General features: G+C 39.9%; 1 protein-coding gene across 1 annotated transcript in view; it reads left to right on the forward strand.

Moving 5' to 3' along the window:
- Positions 1 to 6592, forward strand: part of LOC116038432 (chemokine-like protein TAFA-2) — a 108034-nt gene extending 101442 nt beyond the window's left edge. The window contains exons 4-5 of the mRNA XM_031282838.2: positions 1449 to 1573; positions 6321 to 6592. Of these exons, the coding sequence (XP_031138698.1) occupies positions 1449 to 1573; positions 6321 to 6332 (137 nt within the window). The 3' untranslated portion in view covers positions 6333 to 6592. The remainder of the gene's footprint in view (positions 1 to 1448; positions 1574 to 6320) is intronic.
- The last annotated feature ends 9704 nt before the right edge of the window (positions 6593 to 16296 follow it).

The raw sequence follows: 16296 nt of genomic DNA on the forward strand, positions 1-16296 counted from the left end.
ATGGTGAACTTGTGTGTGTTGTAGCAGTGCTTTGCTATTGAGAACGAGGTAGCATGCTAGCGTTAGCATGCTAGCGTTAGCCATAGCATTAGCATGCTAACGCTACGAGCTAATGGTTGCGGTTAGCCTGCTCATTTCGGCTTGTGACGTCACAAGCCGTGCCGATTTTGAACAGCTCACCCAGAGACTGAAGGCAGGACACATTCAGAAACCGTATCTCACTCTAAACAGTATGGGTGGATTTTTTTCAGAGTTTGTATGTGTGTGGAAGCACCAGAGACACAACATAACACCCCAAATCCCAGAAAAAGTGATTTTTTTCATAATATGGGCACTTTAAAACTCATGTTTGCCTCACTGTGTCAAATGTTTTTTTAGTCACAGGGAAGCATTCTGAAAATCTAAATGGAAGACACTAGTAAAGAGCCATTTTTGTTTGGAGAACAATGGGAAAGTTATGGATGTTAACCACCGATTGACTCTCAAAAAATGTATTCGATACATAAAATCGTACAGAACAATGTAGTGAAATTCAATCTCTGCATTTAACCCATCCTAAGCATTAGGAGCAGTGGACAGCCACATACAGCGACACAATGGGCTGTACATAAGGAAACCGGAAACAATCTCAGACACAAGGCAAGATAGCTGAAAATATTTTGTGAATAAAGCACGGTGTACTAGAGCAGAATTGTGCTTTAATTGTGATGCACTTGAATTGAAGCTCACACTGTTCTGCACATTGCTTGTGCATCCTCAAATGTACACATCCTTTTTAGTTTGTGCCAGGTTCTGTGAGGTCATCATAATCATGTGGTTAGTGGATTTAGGAAGTGTGTTTGCATTCACCTGTTTTCATGCACATTTTTCAATAAAGCTCATAAAAAAAAAAAAAAAAAACTGCGTGGAAATGCCGGAAATTTTAAAAGAAAAAAGTTGAAAATATTGCAAAAAAACGTTGGTTACACTTGGCTGAGGTGGTAAAGTTAGTGTACTGATAAAAGCAAAATGGAAACAGACTGGGCGAATAAATCATGGCATATATGAAGCAGGTGCTGAAGCTTCTGCTTTAGGAGACGAAAAGTGTAGCAGATGAAAACAGAAATACCATATTTCATGATGTTTTCCACATTGTTTTCATTTATTTGAGGTTTGACTTATAATTACATCATCTCATTGCGCCCTCTTCTTCTGCGATGGTTTCATGGCACCCAACTGAAGAATAAGTGCTACCAACTGTTTATCTTGATGTGCCCAGCTCCTAATATTCTCATAACGGTCATGGATGGAAATGCACATTTATTCACATTTTCTTTGGCAGATTCTCTAAAAAATCATTACAAATTTGAATGGAAATTAAAATTCCCAAATACATGGTCTGGAGACACATAACGGCACTAAATAAAAACACACCTACAAACATCTACCTCTACTCTCTTCCCTCCCAGCCTCCATTGTAGCCCAGAAGTGGTGGTGTCAGATGCAGCCGTGTATGGATGGTGAGGAGTGTAAGGTTCTCCCAGACCTCACAGGATGGAGCTGCAGCACAGGCAACAAAGTCAAGACCACAAAGGTTGGTGTTCACACAATCTCTCTCTCTCTCTCTCTGTAATATCTCTATTTCCCTCTCTCTCACACACAAACACTGTTCTCTCTCATCCACATGCATGCACACACACACACACATACACACAAGACCCACCACCGACTGACCCACTTCCACCTCCGTCATGTTATATCTCTGTCCTCTCTCTTTCTCCATTTTTTTCATTTGTCTCTGTGCCCTACTCCTTTCTCTTTTTCCCTCCATATCATTCTTTTTCTTACCCAATTTCTCTCTCTTTACTTTCTCTTTCCGCCCATCTTGAATCTAACATCAAACAGTCTCTGAAGAAAAACAAGGCCAACAGGAACAAGGCAAATTGTTCTTTTTGTTTTTCCTCAATTTTCATGTACTGTCCATTTGTCTGTCTTTATGTGCATGTGTGGGTGTGGATGTATATTATATATATATATATATTTGGCACCTGTTAGCTTTCCTTCAGTGTCATGGCCTGAGCAGACTCTTAGCTGTCTGTCATAGGAGGGAATTTGTGTGAGACTCACCTCTTGTCACTGTATGCTTCTGTTTCTAACCTCCATCCTTCTCTCTGCATTCTCATCTTCCATTATTCATGGCTGGGTGCAGACCTTTGTTTTCTGCCTAAATAATTGATTGAAGGCGTGGTCAAAGGAGGGAGAGTGCATCTCCTTGGGAAAAAGAGGGATAAGTAAAGCTTAAGACACAAGTGGGCTCTTCTCTCTTTTCCACTCTCTCTTTATTTAAAACACTCTACACTGTCTCCTATACACCTGGCTGATTAAGAATTCCATCCCTACTTTGTCCTCTGCTCACCTAGCAACGTGGATCTCAGCCCCTTAAGTTACACTCTTTCCTTCTCAACAGCCCTTCCTCTTATTCTCACCCTGAAGTTTTCTGCTGTGCTGGCGCTCTGATTTGTGTTAAGCTGTTCATAAGTGTTACTGGACTTTTCAAGTTCACTGCTCGCATCACAGCAAGATAAAGAGACAAGGAGATGGAAATAGAAAATGACAGAGTAGTATTGGAGTATGTATCGGGCATAATTAAAGAGAGAGACGCACAACGGTTGCTCAGATATGAAGATGATGTAATTTCTCAATATGTGAGTGCCATTCAGAAGTAGATAGATAGATAGATAGATAGATAGATAGAGAGTTGATTCATATATCTGATCTCATGCATTTAGTTTTATCAAACCCAAAGACCGCATTTATAATTTCCTGAACAAGATGAAAGCAAACGGTTTCAGCCATGCATCGCTTTATCATTGACTCTGTCGTAGTTTGAAAGAGCACAAATATCAGCTGTCTCTTGCATTCAGGTCTTTGATCAATGATCTGTGTGTGTGTGTGTGTGTGTGTGTGTTTGTGTGTGTTTGTTTCAAATTTGTTTATTAGGATAAACCCCTTGAGATGTACCATCTCGTTTTCAAGGGGGTCCCAACATATAACATATAACATATATATAATACATATAACAATAATTACATAACAACAGAGAAGTGAAAAGTCTAAACAAAACAAAAAACAAACAAAACAAAAACAAAAACAACAACACCAACACCTGCATATGTTCATCAATACATTACAACCACCAAAAGGCCAAGATGGCCAATAGTAAGTAAATAAGTAAACAGTAGAGTATGAGTGAATATCTAACTACAGTCAAATATAAACATTAGGTATGAACAGTAGATATAAAAAAACATGCATCGTGTGTGTGTGTGTGTGTGTGTGTGTGTGTGTGTGTATGTACACTATGTGTGTTAGCTGATGTGTTTGCATGATGATGAAAAGAGAGATTATTTTCTCTCCTCTGGTATGGTACGTTGAGGTCAAGATGCGCAGGCATCCAGATCAATAGCATCGAACGTTCTCTTATAGTCCAATTAAGACCCGCTCGTAAATTGAAATTGACGATGGAGAGAGGGAGCAGCAAAAAGAAAGAAAGAGGCAGGGGGAGATGGATGAGAAAGAAAAAATAACAAGTGGAAAGTGGAGAGGAAAGGCTGAAGCCAGAGGTGATAGGAAGATAAAAGAATAAAGAAAACACTTGAAAACAAGAATATTGGAACTGGTCAGCTGGTCAGCTGGTCAGGGTACACAAAGCAGGCAAGAACACAAAAGAAGGTTTGGCACTCTCCATCCTTCCCTCCATCCATCCCTGGCTGGGAGCAGAGAAAAGGAGGAGAGGAGGAGGGCAGAGGGAGGAGAGAGGGAGGGGTTGGAAGACAGCTAGATCAATGCCAAATAATATCATATGGATGAGCAGATAGACATGGCCGGGCTGCCAAGCCAGTGAGCTGTCATACACTGCTAGGCAAGTGTGTGTGTGTGTATGTGTGTGTGTGTGTGTGTGTGTGTGTGTGTGTGTGTGTGTGTGTGTGTGTGTGTGTGTGTGTGTGTGCATTTGCGTACAGTATATGCACATGCAACCATTTACACACATTAACAAACAAATGACAAGGTGTATGTTATACTTTTAGGCTTACATCAACACTAAACCGAGGTGGCAGTCTGCAAGTACTATTAACCTCTTAATACCAAATACACATGCCACGTCTCTAACCGCCTGGAAACTGGGAGCGGAGGTAAAGTGGGGGCAGAGTTAGGTTGTGCCTGACGTTGCTAAGCGACCATAACCAGCTAACTGTGTCATTGACATCTAACATCTCCATCTTAACCTAAAATAGCATAGCCTACCAGAGATCCAGAGTTCAGAGCTGCTCTTCTAGGTCCTGTTTTTTAAGTGTATATTAAAATATTGTCTGTGGGACAGATCGTAAAGCTCTGGGTAGCCCTGCACTGTGATATTTACGGAAGAAAAATATCTGCCATGAATGAAAGATATCTGCCGGCTGTGATTGATTATTCCTCATCACATGCAGTGGGTGTTGTTGCGTTTCAAAAGTATGTTTATCTCAGGGCGCAGCCGTCCCGTCCTGAAAAACAGAGCCGCTCTTGCTTTTGAGCATGCCTTTTGCACATCTACATTAACAATAATGGATTTGAGGGTGCAAAAAACGTGGCGTGTGTGGCTGAGAATGATGACGTTGAGGTGATGCGCTAGTTTGAGTTCTAGTTCCATAATGGTTCCGTTGTGGCAAAGTTGCCGAATATCTAGAAGTTAAAGCCCGAGCAAGAACAATCTTTGCTGAGTTTTGTTGGTGGCTATGATGTTGTGGCCCTCCTCCCCATGGGGTTCGGGAAAAGTTAGATTTTCCAGCTCGCTCCGTTAGTGGTGAAAGAGTTGGCTAAGGTGAACGCTAGCGATGCTAAGCCGACGTCACAACCAAACGTTAGTGGTTATGGCAGATCCAGAGTGGCTCTGGGCAGATCCAATAGTTTTAAACTTCAACAGAGTACCCGACTTCAAGGAAGTTAACACTTGTCAATGGAGAGTGGCCAGACTCTCTGTACAAATGAAATGTACCAGAGTCTGGTAGGACCAGGTTAGTGAATCAACACCGACGTAAAGTAATTTGATGCAGCTTTTAGATTATCAAAGAATAAGAAAAACCAAATCAAGATTAAACAATTTAAATAGTGTGAGTCATAGCAAGTGTGTATAATGTAGTAGTTAAGGGGAAATCTGCCTTGTGGCCATCTGAGCAGCCACTAGTGTAGACAGTTAAAGCCTGTTGAATAAGAAATAGAAAATGTGACACTTATGGGCCTGAAAAAACCCATAGAGATGACACTTGAGCACTGCTTGTGTTCTTTGTAAATTGAGATCTAACTACCTAAATTAACTTTCTAATTGGGCACAGAAACTGTCACCTACAGGCATATTTAAACAGGCAAGGGGATGAACACCTGAAGGGAATGTGAAGCACCTTAAGGCAGAGCAGGCACAGAGATGCAGCGGTGCACGTGTATATTGAACTGGCATGACAACAAACGTCTGCAGACTGTTTGATCAGGCACAGGAGTAGATGCCTGAGGGCAATGGGATTCAGCCCAAGAAGGGTGGCCTGGAGCCATTGAGAGCAGATACAGTATAACAGTTTCAGCTGCCAGCCTGGAGGAAACGCTCCTCTGAGCTCTCTCAGTGATGACTGGCCTTCACACTTTGTTAGCTGGCACCTGGGTCGAACAAAAGACAGACTCCCTCAAGAGGAACTACAGAGGGGACAGCATGTGTTGGGGCTAAGAGGAGAAGCCACTGGGAAACACAATAAGAGAGAATGACATGCAGGACAACAGAAGAATAGACTTATGGAGTCTGGTCTATTACATGTCCAAGCACTGGCAGTTATTCAGCAATGTGTGTCTGTTTGGTCATTGGCTTGTTGCAAATGTCTCTAATAGATGAAATAAACCAAAAGTGAGTGCATAAGCAGAGAAAATGGAAAGATGGATAGACGAGATAAAGAGACCATGTGATTAGAGCAGCATCTTGACAAACAGACAAAATGACATGGCAGTGGCCCAGGCGCTGAGAGTGAGGCATTGTGGGCCGATTGCCATAATTCAAACTGTGTCTTGTTTAGCTTCTTGCCAGGAGAGACAGAGACTGTGCTCGCCACGTTGTCGGTGCTCCACCAACAAGAATCACTTCCCATTATTTCCAAATAGCGGACTGTGCAGCAAGGCACTGCATCATTTCAAACCTTCAGTTGACATGTATTTCCAGAATTGGCTTCGAACTGTGTCCTGTGACCTTTACTGTTTCAGGTTTCATTCTTACTTTTTTAGGGACTATTTCAGTGACCCACTTTCTTTTCTCCCTCTTTCAGGTGACTCGATAGTCCTGCCCGTCTCAAGAAGAGCAGAAATGATGGTGGAGTTACTTACACAGCACAATGGACCTATGGTGAGGAAACACACTCAGACGGACTTCTATGAGGAACTAGTAATTGTTTCCTTTTCCTGAGGATATCAAAGATGTGGAGGCTGAAGAGACAGGACTCTAATACCGTCTTCCATCACCTTAAACACAACTGAGTGTACTTGATTTGTTAGAAGTCTGCATCACCCACAATCCTTTACTGCTACTACAAACAACAACTTCAAAAAAAATGAACTATGACCTAAAAAGCGCTTGATTAGATGACAAAAAAACTTTCTTTACAACAATCTGTATTCTTCATCTCTCTTCTATGGCTTGATTGTGTTCATACGCATACTGAAAATAAAGGGGATCTGGATTTTAGACAGCTATCCTGCATTACAAACATCACTACAAAAAAAAAAGGGTGGGGAGTGGATCCAGAATGGCTGTCTTATGTGGTTTGGACGACACATTTAAAATTAACTGTGCCACATATGACACACTTGATGCTGTCAAAATATTTCGCAGATCTGAATCCAAACCTTTTCTTTTTTCAGATTTCACCTCCATAAGAATATTTTACCTTGAATAGTTTGTGGCTTACCACATGCCATTTTTTAAAATGGGGAGACAGTTTGTCAGTCTTCTTTTTTCTTTTGTTTTTTGACAATGGACAAAATCATTTCAGGGGTGAGGTTAGACTAATACCAAGTAGATGTTATGGTATATTGAAACATGTAAACGTGTAAAAAATAGTCCGTGGAATCAACGGGGCTAAAAATAAATTGACGCTGTAATGGTTTTAATATCTGTGTTTTTAAACGCCTGTTAACCGCTATTGAGTACATGTGTCAGTATTATATGAAATGAATAAAACCTTTCAAAAGAAAAGATGAATCTCTGCATTTTGATTCTGCCCTGCAATTAATTAATTAAGATTCAACCGAATTGAAGGGTCCAAAGATCTGTCACTGCATTGTTTCACAATGGATGCTTGGAGCTTTCAGCATTATTGATAATTTTGATTATTTGATAACATGATGGATTTGTAACTACTGGTGTTATTGTGTTGGCTCCAAGAAATGTCATCAATAACTGGTAATTGCATTTCTGTTATTTTTTAAATTGAATTGTATTATCTTTATTTCCTGCTTCAAACAAACAGCTCTGAACACTGTCAACTGTTTCGTAATTGACAGAAAAAGCTCTAAATATAGAATACTGTTTTTCCTTGACCGTTTGCTGACCTCTGTGTAGTCAACAGTGGAGGGACTATTACAGGAGAAACCTGTAGGCTACATTTGGCTGGAGTTTTCACCACAGAAATCCCAAGCAGGTGAGGAAGGAAAAGGATATTTGTATGCAGCACATTTAAGCCAGGACTCAGAAAACACTGGGCTGGTAAACAAGATTTAGTGCAGATGTTGTGGCTCTATTTTTGGCATTTGTGGTGCTCAGGTGAGTTTCTTTTAAAATATTGATTGTGAAATTAACAACACACATTATACTGTTACAGCCAAAGCTTTAGGCTGGCATGTTAATGTTAAACAGCTGTTGGCATTACTACACGTGTATTACACAACGTGTCTGCCATCTGTATTTCTTGTTCTGTGGTGGACTGACTTTGTTATTTAGGTGGCATATAACAGGTGACAGTGTTTCTGTTTGTTATTTCTTCCAGAAAAGTCCAAATAAACCATTTTTAGTTACTTTTATTAATATTTTATGTTTTGTGTATGTTTAGATGCTTTCCACAGTACATCACCTGTATACTCAAGCCCATATTAACAATTCAATTCAGTTTATTTATGAAAGGGGATGGATGATTTGACATGGGTTAAAAATGCCAGAATTAGCCAAAAGGCTATTTTTCATCTGTAGTGCCCTGCCCTCAATGTTAAAAAAGCCTTTTTAAAATACAGAAAAACAAAAAGGAAGAGAACACAAGCAAAACAAAACTTAGCATAAAACATCACAGAAGCAGAAAGATTAACAACAAAACAAAGCACAACGCAAAACTTCACACAAGACAAGACAACACAGAAGCAGAAAGATATACAACAAAGCAAAGCAACAGAGTATAGGGTAAAACGATTAGACCAGACACAGCTGTTAAGAACAATAAAAGCAGTACTAAACTAGGAGGAATCAATAAGTAAAATGAATACAGTATATGTTGACAACAGCCGATTAAAGCCAGGTATATATATAGTATTGAGGTGTATGTCAGGCCGATAATATATTTTGAGGTAATTTATAAAGTGTTGGCATCACATAACAGTTTCCCCCATGACATTGATTAGCAGAGGTGGTAAGCCTTATATTATATTTGATAAAATGTAATAATTTCAACGTTGATGTTGGCACTCTTATTTTAGGCAAAGCAGGGCGCCTTCCACTGTAAAAGTGCAAATCAAAAGTCAAAATCCTTTAATAATCAAATTTTAGAAATCCTTTACAAAAGTGTTTATGCTATTTGTTTATGTAAATCTTCTATTTATTTTTATATTTTATTTTGAGTGATTTTTTACACTTTCAAATACTATACTGTATCTGCCTAAAAAATCCAGCATTGATGAGTTTGTAATGCATACCTTTATATAGACTGAGTAAAAAAGAACATGTTTCTTGTAGCTGTAACACGGGCCTAAGACAACCTCATGGTTCTGCAACTTTGTCATATTACATCAAATATTATGGCTCCATGTCAGAGGAAATTTCCTCACATCCACTTCAACTGGACCTAGTAGCGATGCACCGAAACCTGATGCAAATGCTAAGGCTGTACCACAGCTCTCAGTCACTGACAACAGAACGATGGATCAACATCAAATGATCACAGGAACATGCCTACCAAGAAGTACTGTCAAATACGAGTCAAATACACTGTACTTCCACTCAGGTTTTGTGTATGTTATATATCCTGCCCATATTTCTCAATTTCCCATTCCTACTTTCTCATTCCTAAGTAGATGAGAAATTCCACTAAATCACAACCCAGATAGGAAGTACTGTCATTAAGTATTACAGTAAGATGAGGTTAATGTAGGTTTAAATATAGAACCGTTCCAAGAAAGTACAATATGATGTGGAAAAATGTAATCAAAACAGCAGGATGTACTGTACTGTTAGCATGCAACTGCAAGTGTTAGATGTTGATGCTGAGTGGCAGGATGCCTCCGTTGTAAACCTGATGAAGGAAATGAAACAAGAGGGCCCAGACTGAAAACATTGCAAACTAAATGTTGGGTTTAAAGCTGTGGCCATCTATCTCTTCTCTCCACACATACACTATCTGTGTTGTGTTGCATTTAAGCTGCCTTTCTCTAAAACGCTTTTCTGATTTGGCTAATCTCCCAGTGGATCCTCTCAGGGGCTGCGACCTTCCACTGAGCCTCAGTCAATCTGCGTGTGTGTGTGTTTCATGGCCGGGGCTCTTTCTGAGCCTCAACGCATCGTTAGTGCATGTCATTAAAAGATTACAGAGAGTAAACCCACATACAGATTCTCACACATATACGCACAAGAGACGTGAAACAGGAACTGAGCATGAAACAGACTATGCTATAATCACAGAATGAAAAATGTGTGAAAGGGTTTTGACATCAGAATGACAGCCATCATTTTTTAGTATTGTTGTTAACTGCTCGCATGGTGTTTCTCAAGCTGCACATGAATCTAATCATGAGTATTGCGTAGTTAGAAAAAATATTTAACACTGGTGCTGAAGCGAGGTATCAGTTGTTGCTCTAACAGTCTCGTCCTATCTGATCATCAACACTGCTGATAAGCATTAATCTACAGTAGTTATTTGTGGATTTACTCAGAATATCCAGGCGATGGTGAGATTAGTCAGTGTGCTGCCTGGTTAGCGGTGCTAATAACAGATGCCAGAGCAGATGCTACTTTCAGCCAAAGATGAGATTGGCTATCCTAGATGCTGACACATCCCTTATAGAATAATAATTAGAGGAAGGTGACACATCGAGGGTGTTGAATATGCACAAACATGCCTAACCATGTCTATATGTTTCATAGAGAGTGGAAGTAGAAACTAGAACTTTGGGGTTATATACAGTATGTTGCATGGCTTGCTCCATATGTCTATATAAGACAGTCCTTTTTGGAAAAACTATCTAACATTGTTTTTTTATTTCTGTCTCTAAAGCTTTAGTGCATAACTTTTTTTTATATTAATGAACGTCCATTACATTCAAGCCATTGCCAAATGAGTTGATACAAAGCTAATTAAGACCATCAGCTCCACAAAACTCTCTCTGTATTTCTCAGCATGGCTATGTTTAGTAAATGGTGTCGTCCGGCGACTTTCGTGCGCTGAAGTTCGAGTAACGATAATGACCTCTTCTGAAGAATCCATTATGTTTTTTTTTATCCTCCATGTCCTCCTTGGCTATGGTGGTGTGCAGTCATGGAAGGCTTGTATCATTTGGATGCGGCGACAGTTTTGTTGTCATTACTTAGTATTCCTTATGGAGGAGACAAAAACTACGCACTATAGCTTTAAACCAAAAGTTGTCATTTCTAAATGGTAAAACTTGAGATATGACGATACTTTTGTCAGCTCAGGCTAGTTGTTAGTTTAACTCATTTACATAGTGGGCACAGCATTGAGCATTCAGAGTCCTCTCACCATTACAAGATTCTCTATTTTGGCTTTTATTTGCACATGTCCTACTAACACCATTTCTTCTTTCAGTCCCCAGATAAAGAGGACACCACCAACATATTCATGTAAATGTGATGAACCTGAAGCCCTAGTGGGTCGTACTGGTCTAAAAAGTTGGGTTCTCTGTGCTTTCAGATATCTATGTCGATCTCCTCTTCTGGGTTGTTTGGAAGAACTCTGCCTCCTGCATCGTCTATGCTGACTTGTCCAACCACCTATTCAGGCACACTCCAGCCCCACACCAACAAGCTCCTCTTGGTATTCGCTATTGGCTTCTCATGATACTAATTACTGATTTTTAACTGTTGTTCTGACTATTCAGTGGAAGTATCTTATGATCTTTATTATATTGGACCCACTAAACCAAAATTAAACTTAATCTGCAGGGTTTCCCGCAGCACTTTGCAGTTAAGGCGGCCGCCTTAACAACACACGCCTGCCGACTTAACTAAATCGTCAAAAAAATATGTATATATATCCGCTGTGTTACTCTGTCCTGTTTGAGTGGCTGTAATGTACAAGTCGTATCAACACAGTCTGTAGGAAACAATGTAACGGCGAGTTGTCAAGATACCACCAATCACAACGGAAAGAGCATTTGCTGGCGGTGAGTGTAACTGTCGTTTATTCACATTTAAAGGGATGAATCACCATTTCACCGTCGCGTACGTCGTTGTTTGTGGGAGTTTGTCAACAAATGTGCGAGCAGTTGGGGCATGCCCGGGCAGACGGGGTGAATGGACTTACCGGAGTGAGAGCATTTATATATGTATCTCTGTCCTGTTCTTCACATCTGTGAGGCTTTCTTCTCTTGTTTCAACGAAGTGAATACATTACGAAGTGACTGGAACTATCCATCACCTCTCGCGCGTGGATTCTCAATGTCCCGGCTGTTGCCCGGTCTTTTAGACACAGCTGTTGTCTGTTTTTTGTAATCACTACATGCGGTTCACAACACAGGGTTAGTTAGCGTAGTTAAACACTACACACAGTGAAATTACGTGTCCTGTTTTTATTTGACACATACTATCTGCTTTGAGTGAGTGAAGCTATGGGCTGAGCTCTGTTATCTAAGAGCTGTTATTTTTAAAAGCTGGTTATTTATTAATTATATATTATTATTTAAATGTAATATTTAGTGTTTAATAAGTAATTGTTAAATGTAGTACAAAGTCTGTAGTCTACCGACAATACATTTTACTTTATTACTTTATTATTCTAGTTATATTAATCATAATTACTAACATCTGCATAATTTGAGACAATTAGAAGGACAGGCATGTCATTTAGTAAATACAAATATGTTGATAACTTGATATGTTTGACAAGCATGAATATTAAGCCCAATGATTTATTTCATGTGTGATGCAACAGTGTTGCCATTCACAGTATACAGAACAGTGCCAGTTGACACAGATGCCTAAATGAAAAGCTGCAATTGTTCCAACATGACTTACTGTAATGATGTTTCCCTCTACTTTTCCGCTATCTCCAGGACAACTTTGAAAGAAAGTAAGCCTGTAAGTATTGGAGTTGATATTTAGCTATTGTTTACTTACCTCAGTGCTAGTTATCATACCTTACCTTGACAACACATTGTTGGTAAGGAGACCTAGAACAGTGTTTCCCACAGAATTAGAGTCTATTTGTGGTGGTGGCTGACGGGGGTTAGAACTGCAAAAAGTTATGAAGTGACAATGTTTTTTTTAATTCATGTCAGGTTTTTTTCAGGGTTTTTTTCTGTCACTGTTGAAGTGTTTGAGGGGAGGGGGCTTGGAGAGCATGATTGACATGTAATCTTGCAGAGCCCGCCTTCAAGCCTGGCATACCCACACAACTAGCATACTGTAATGTCTTCCATGGGTTCACCTTGAACTCCCAGACAGCAAGAATGTAAGTTAAGTTGGTTTCTCTCTTTCGTTGTTTTTTCACATAAACCGAGCTGGTTAGTTTAGCCACATTGTACCCACAGCTGTCAATGCAAAATGGCACTGCTTTTATCCAAATTACACACCGATGGCTACTATGCAAGGCAGTGGCCTGACCATCTGGATCGATTTGGGGTTCAGGGTCTTGCCCGATGACACTTGGACATGTGAACAGAAAGAGCTGAAGATCGAATCACCAAACCAGTGATCCACAGCCGCTCTATGTACCTGCAATGGGTATAAAACAAATCTATTGTCTGTATCTGTTACATAAAACTCTACACTAACTTTGAATGATAAAGTTGGTGAGAAAAAAATAACTATTGAGCGTGGCAGGATAATGAGTCTCCATGCTATGCTTGTCAAAGGTGAGGGAGAGTAGTGAGTATACACACATCTTTTTGTGGGTAAGACAGCACAGGTGAACTGGAAAAATATAATGAGCAACAGCAATTTCAAATCATTTATATACTTTATAGTCTATGTACACAACTTTACTCTATTAAGGCCCAAGTGACAACAGCCATGTCACATCACACACGTAAACAGAACAAGAAAGTGAAGAGGTGTCCAATAAGCCTATATGTCTTGTGTCCTAAAAACAAATACTTAATTCCTGAAACATTTTCCATATGTACTATAATTCAAGGCACCATCCAGTTTGTGTGGCCATATCAGAAGAGATAGCCACAACCCTTCTCTTTTGATTCTGACACATAGATAAAGATATGACGGGATGGCGAGGAAGTGGAAAGTGGAAGTAAAAAGACAAGTAATGCAGAGGGAGACATGTGATGCTAGTACGAAACGATGGCCTAAAAATATTGCTTCTGTCGTGAGACTTGGAGAACAGAGCACATCTAAGCAGGTTACAAATGAACGTAACAGATCAGCGTGACATATAATTCAACTGAGTGTGTGCGTCTTTGTGTGTGCATGGTGGATAGCATGCGAGAGAGAAAGAATGTGTGTGAGACTGATAAGCAGCATAGGCCCAAAGCATTCTTTACATGGCGGTCTCAACCTGTCGCTTTCTTCAAACACACTTCCTGACACACACACACACACACACACACACACACACACACACACAGATAACCCCAACCCTGACTGTGTCATTCATGTCAAGGCAAGTATGAAAGGAGGTGCATTCCCTTTTATTCCCTAGGAGTCACTCCTGAATGAGCGTTAAATATGAGTCACAGTGATTAAGGCTGTACTGATGACTTGCACAGATGAGATGACCTCTCATCTTGCTGCATAATGTGTGTGCTCTGTACTTCTGTTCTTGTGGTATTCACTGCCATGACATTGAGACTAGCAGGCTGTTGACACATTCTGTCCACAGAAACACAAACACAGCCAACCCACACATTGTTTATTGGGGTCAGGCAAAGCTCAAGGGGCATTTCCAAGAGACAGGCAACTGTCACCTGTGCTGTACGACAGATGACTGGCAAGTGCTCTGCTTCACTGAGACATCAGTATGAACTACGGCTGGGTATTGTTTAAAAAATTACGATACAATTACCAATACCAGTACCCTTAAAGTTATACAGATACCAATACTCCCGAGTACTTTATTTGATACCTTTTTTTTTTATAATGCATCTGTGCATGCTGAACTACAGTACCAACTCCATCAAATACACAGCGCTCGACCACCAGCGCTTCACCACACCACAGACTGTATGGGTTGTGGCAAATGCGGTACTGGGCCAATCACATGTTGCATTAAATTGAAGAATGCTTGCAGTGATTGGCTGTAGGGCTGCAACTAACGATTGTTTTCTTTATTGACTGATTATTTTCTTGATTAATTGATTAGTTATTTGGTCTATGAAATGCCAGAAATGGGAAAAAATGTCAATCAGTGTTTTCCAAAGCTCAAGGTGATGTCCTCAAAAGTCTTGTTTTGTCCACAACTCAAAAAATATATTCAGTTGTGTTCACTGTCATAGAGGAGTAAAGAAACTAGAAAATATTCACATTTAAGAAGCTGGAATCACTTTTCTTTAAGAAAAATGACTCAAACCGATTATCAAAATAGTTGGCGATTAATTTAATAGTTGACAACGAATCAATTAATCTTTGCAAGCAAAACCACATACAAATAGTGATTTTTTTTTCTGGATCTGGGTACAAAAAGGATCTAATGTAGGTATTGTTTGACTCACGAAGTTTTGATACTACTGGGTTTTTCTGTACTCGAGTACCGATACCCAGGCATAGTACATTATGAGCCATACCTACATCTGCAGAATGCACCTCCGCCTAGGATGTCATTAGTCAACTTGGTGACTGTTGTTACGGAAAAACTCAGCAGCAGCTCGACTTTGGATACATGAAGAAGGTTCTGGAGACTTTGATGACTTACACAGAATGAAATCTCGATTGAGGAGAATTAGGATTAAACAGTACAGTTCAACCAAAATGTGGTTATGTGTAGTGCCATCCCAACTCTAAAATCCATAGTTAAGCTCATGCTGGAGGTGTTCAATGTAAATAAAGATATTACTGGGGTTCATAAGGGTGACACACACACACACACACACACACACACAAGGGGGTGTCAGGTCATAGTTTGGTCACCCCATATTTATGTTGCCTTCCTAGATTGAGTCTGGCAGGCCCTTGTGCTGTATGCCTCAAGATAGCTCAGCATTACACCACTGGATTCCCTGCTGGGCGTTGCCTTGCTGTGCCAGCTTGTAAGATAAATTATGATGTTACCCACTATGGTGGGCTTGAAAAAAGGTTACTGGTCATGCTGAGAATCATAGATGGTAAAAGTAGCTGGTAGGTCTTCTTTTTTCTTTATTAATATGTGCAATATCTGTGCCATTATTTATCTCACCATTTTCCATCACTCCCTTTCTCTCTCCCTTTGCAAATTTGCAATTCTGCACTTTGCATGTATTTTGTGTTTAAATGTGCAGACAGAATGTAGAACTCTAGTTTTATAATTTAAAACTCAAACAATTGAGACCGAGGAATTATATAATGCTGCTGAGAGAAAATATGCTGTAAGTACCGAAATTAGGTAAACAAGGAGAAAAAGCACTGAACTCTTTGATTCACAAAGAGGGTGGAGAAGCAGACTATTGCAGGAAATTACTACTCTAATATTGGTAATTGGTAATATTCAAATCTGCTGCTAATCAGTCTGTGGAGGGAGAGAGAGAGAGAGAAAAAAATCCCCTCTCTGGGATGAGTGTTAGAGAGACAGAGGGGTGTCAGCATTGTGATTAATATTCAGTTGTTGACATTTAATGTGGAGCACTGAGGATGTGAGGGTGGGATGATGCCAAGTTAAATAAGAGCAT

The sequence above is a fragment of the Sander lucioperca genome, chromosome 12 (assembly GCF_008315115.2).
Source record: "Sander lucioperca isolate FBNREF2018 chromosome 12, SLUC_FBN_1.2, whole genome shotgun sequence".
Taxonomy (NCBI): domain Eukaryota; kingdom Metazoa; phylum Chordata; class Actinopteri; order Perciformes; family Percidae; genus Sander; species Sander lucioperca.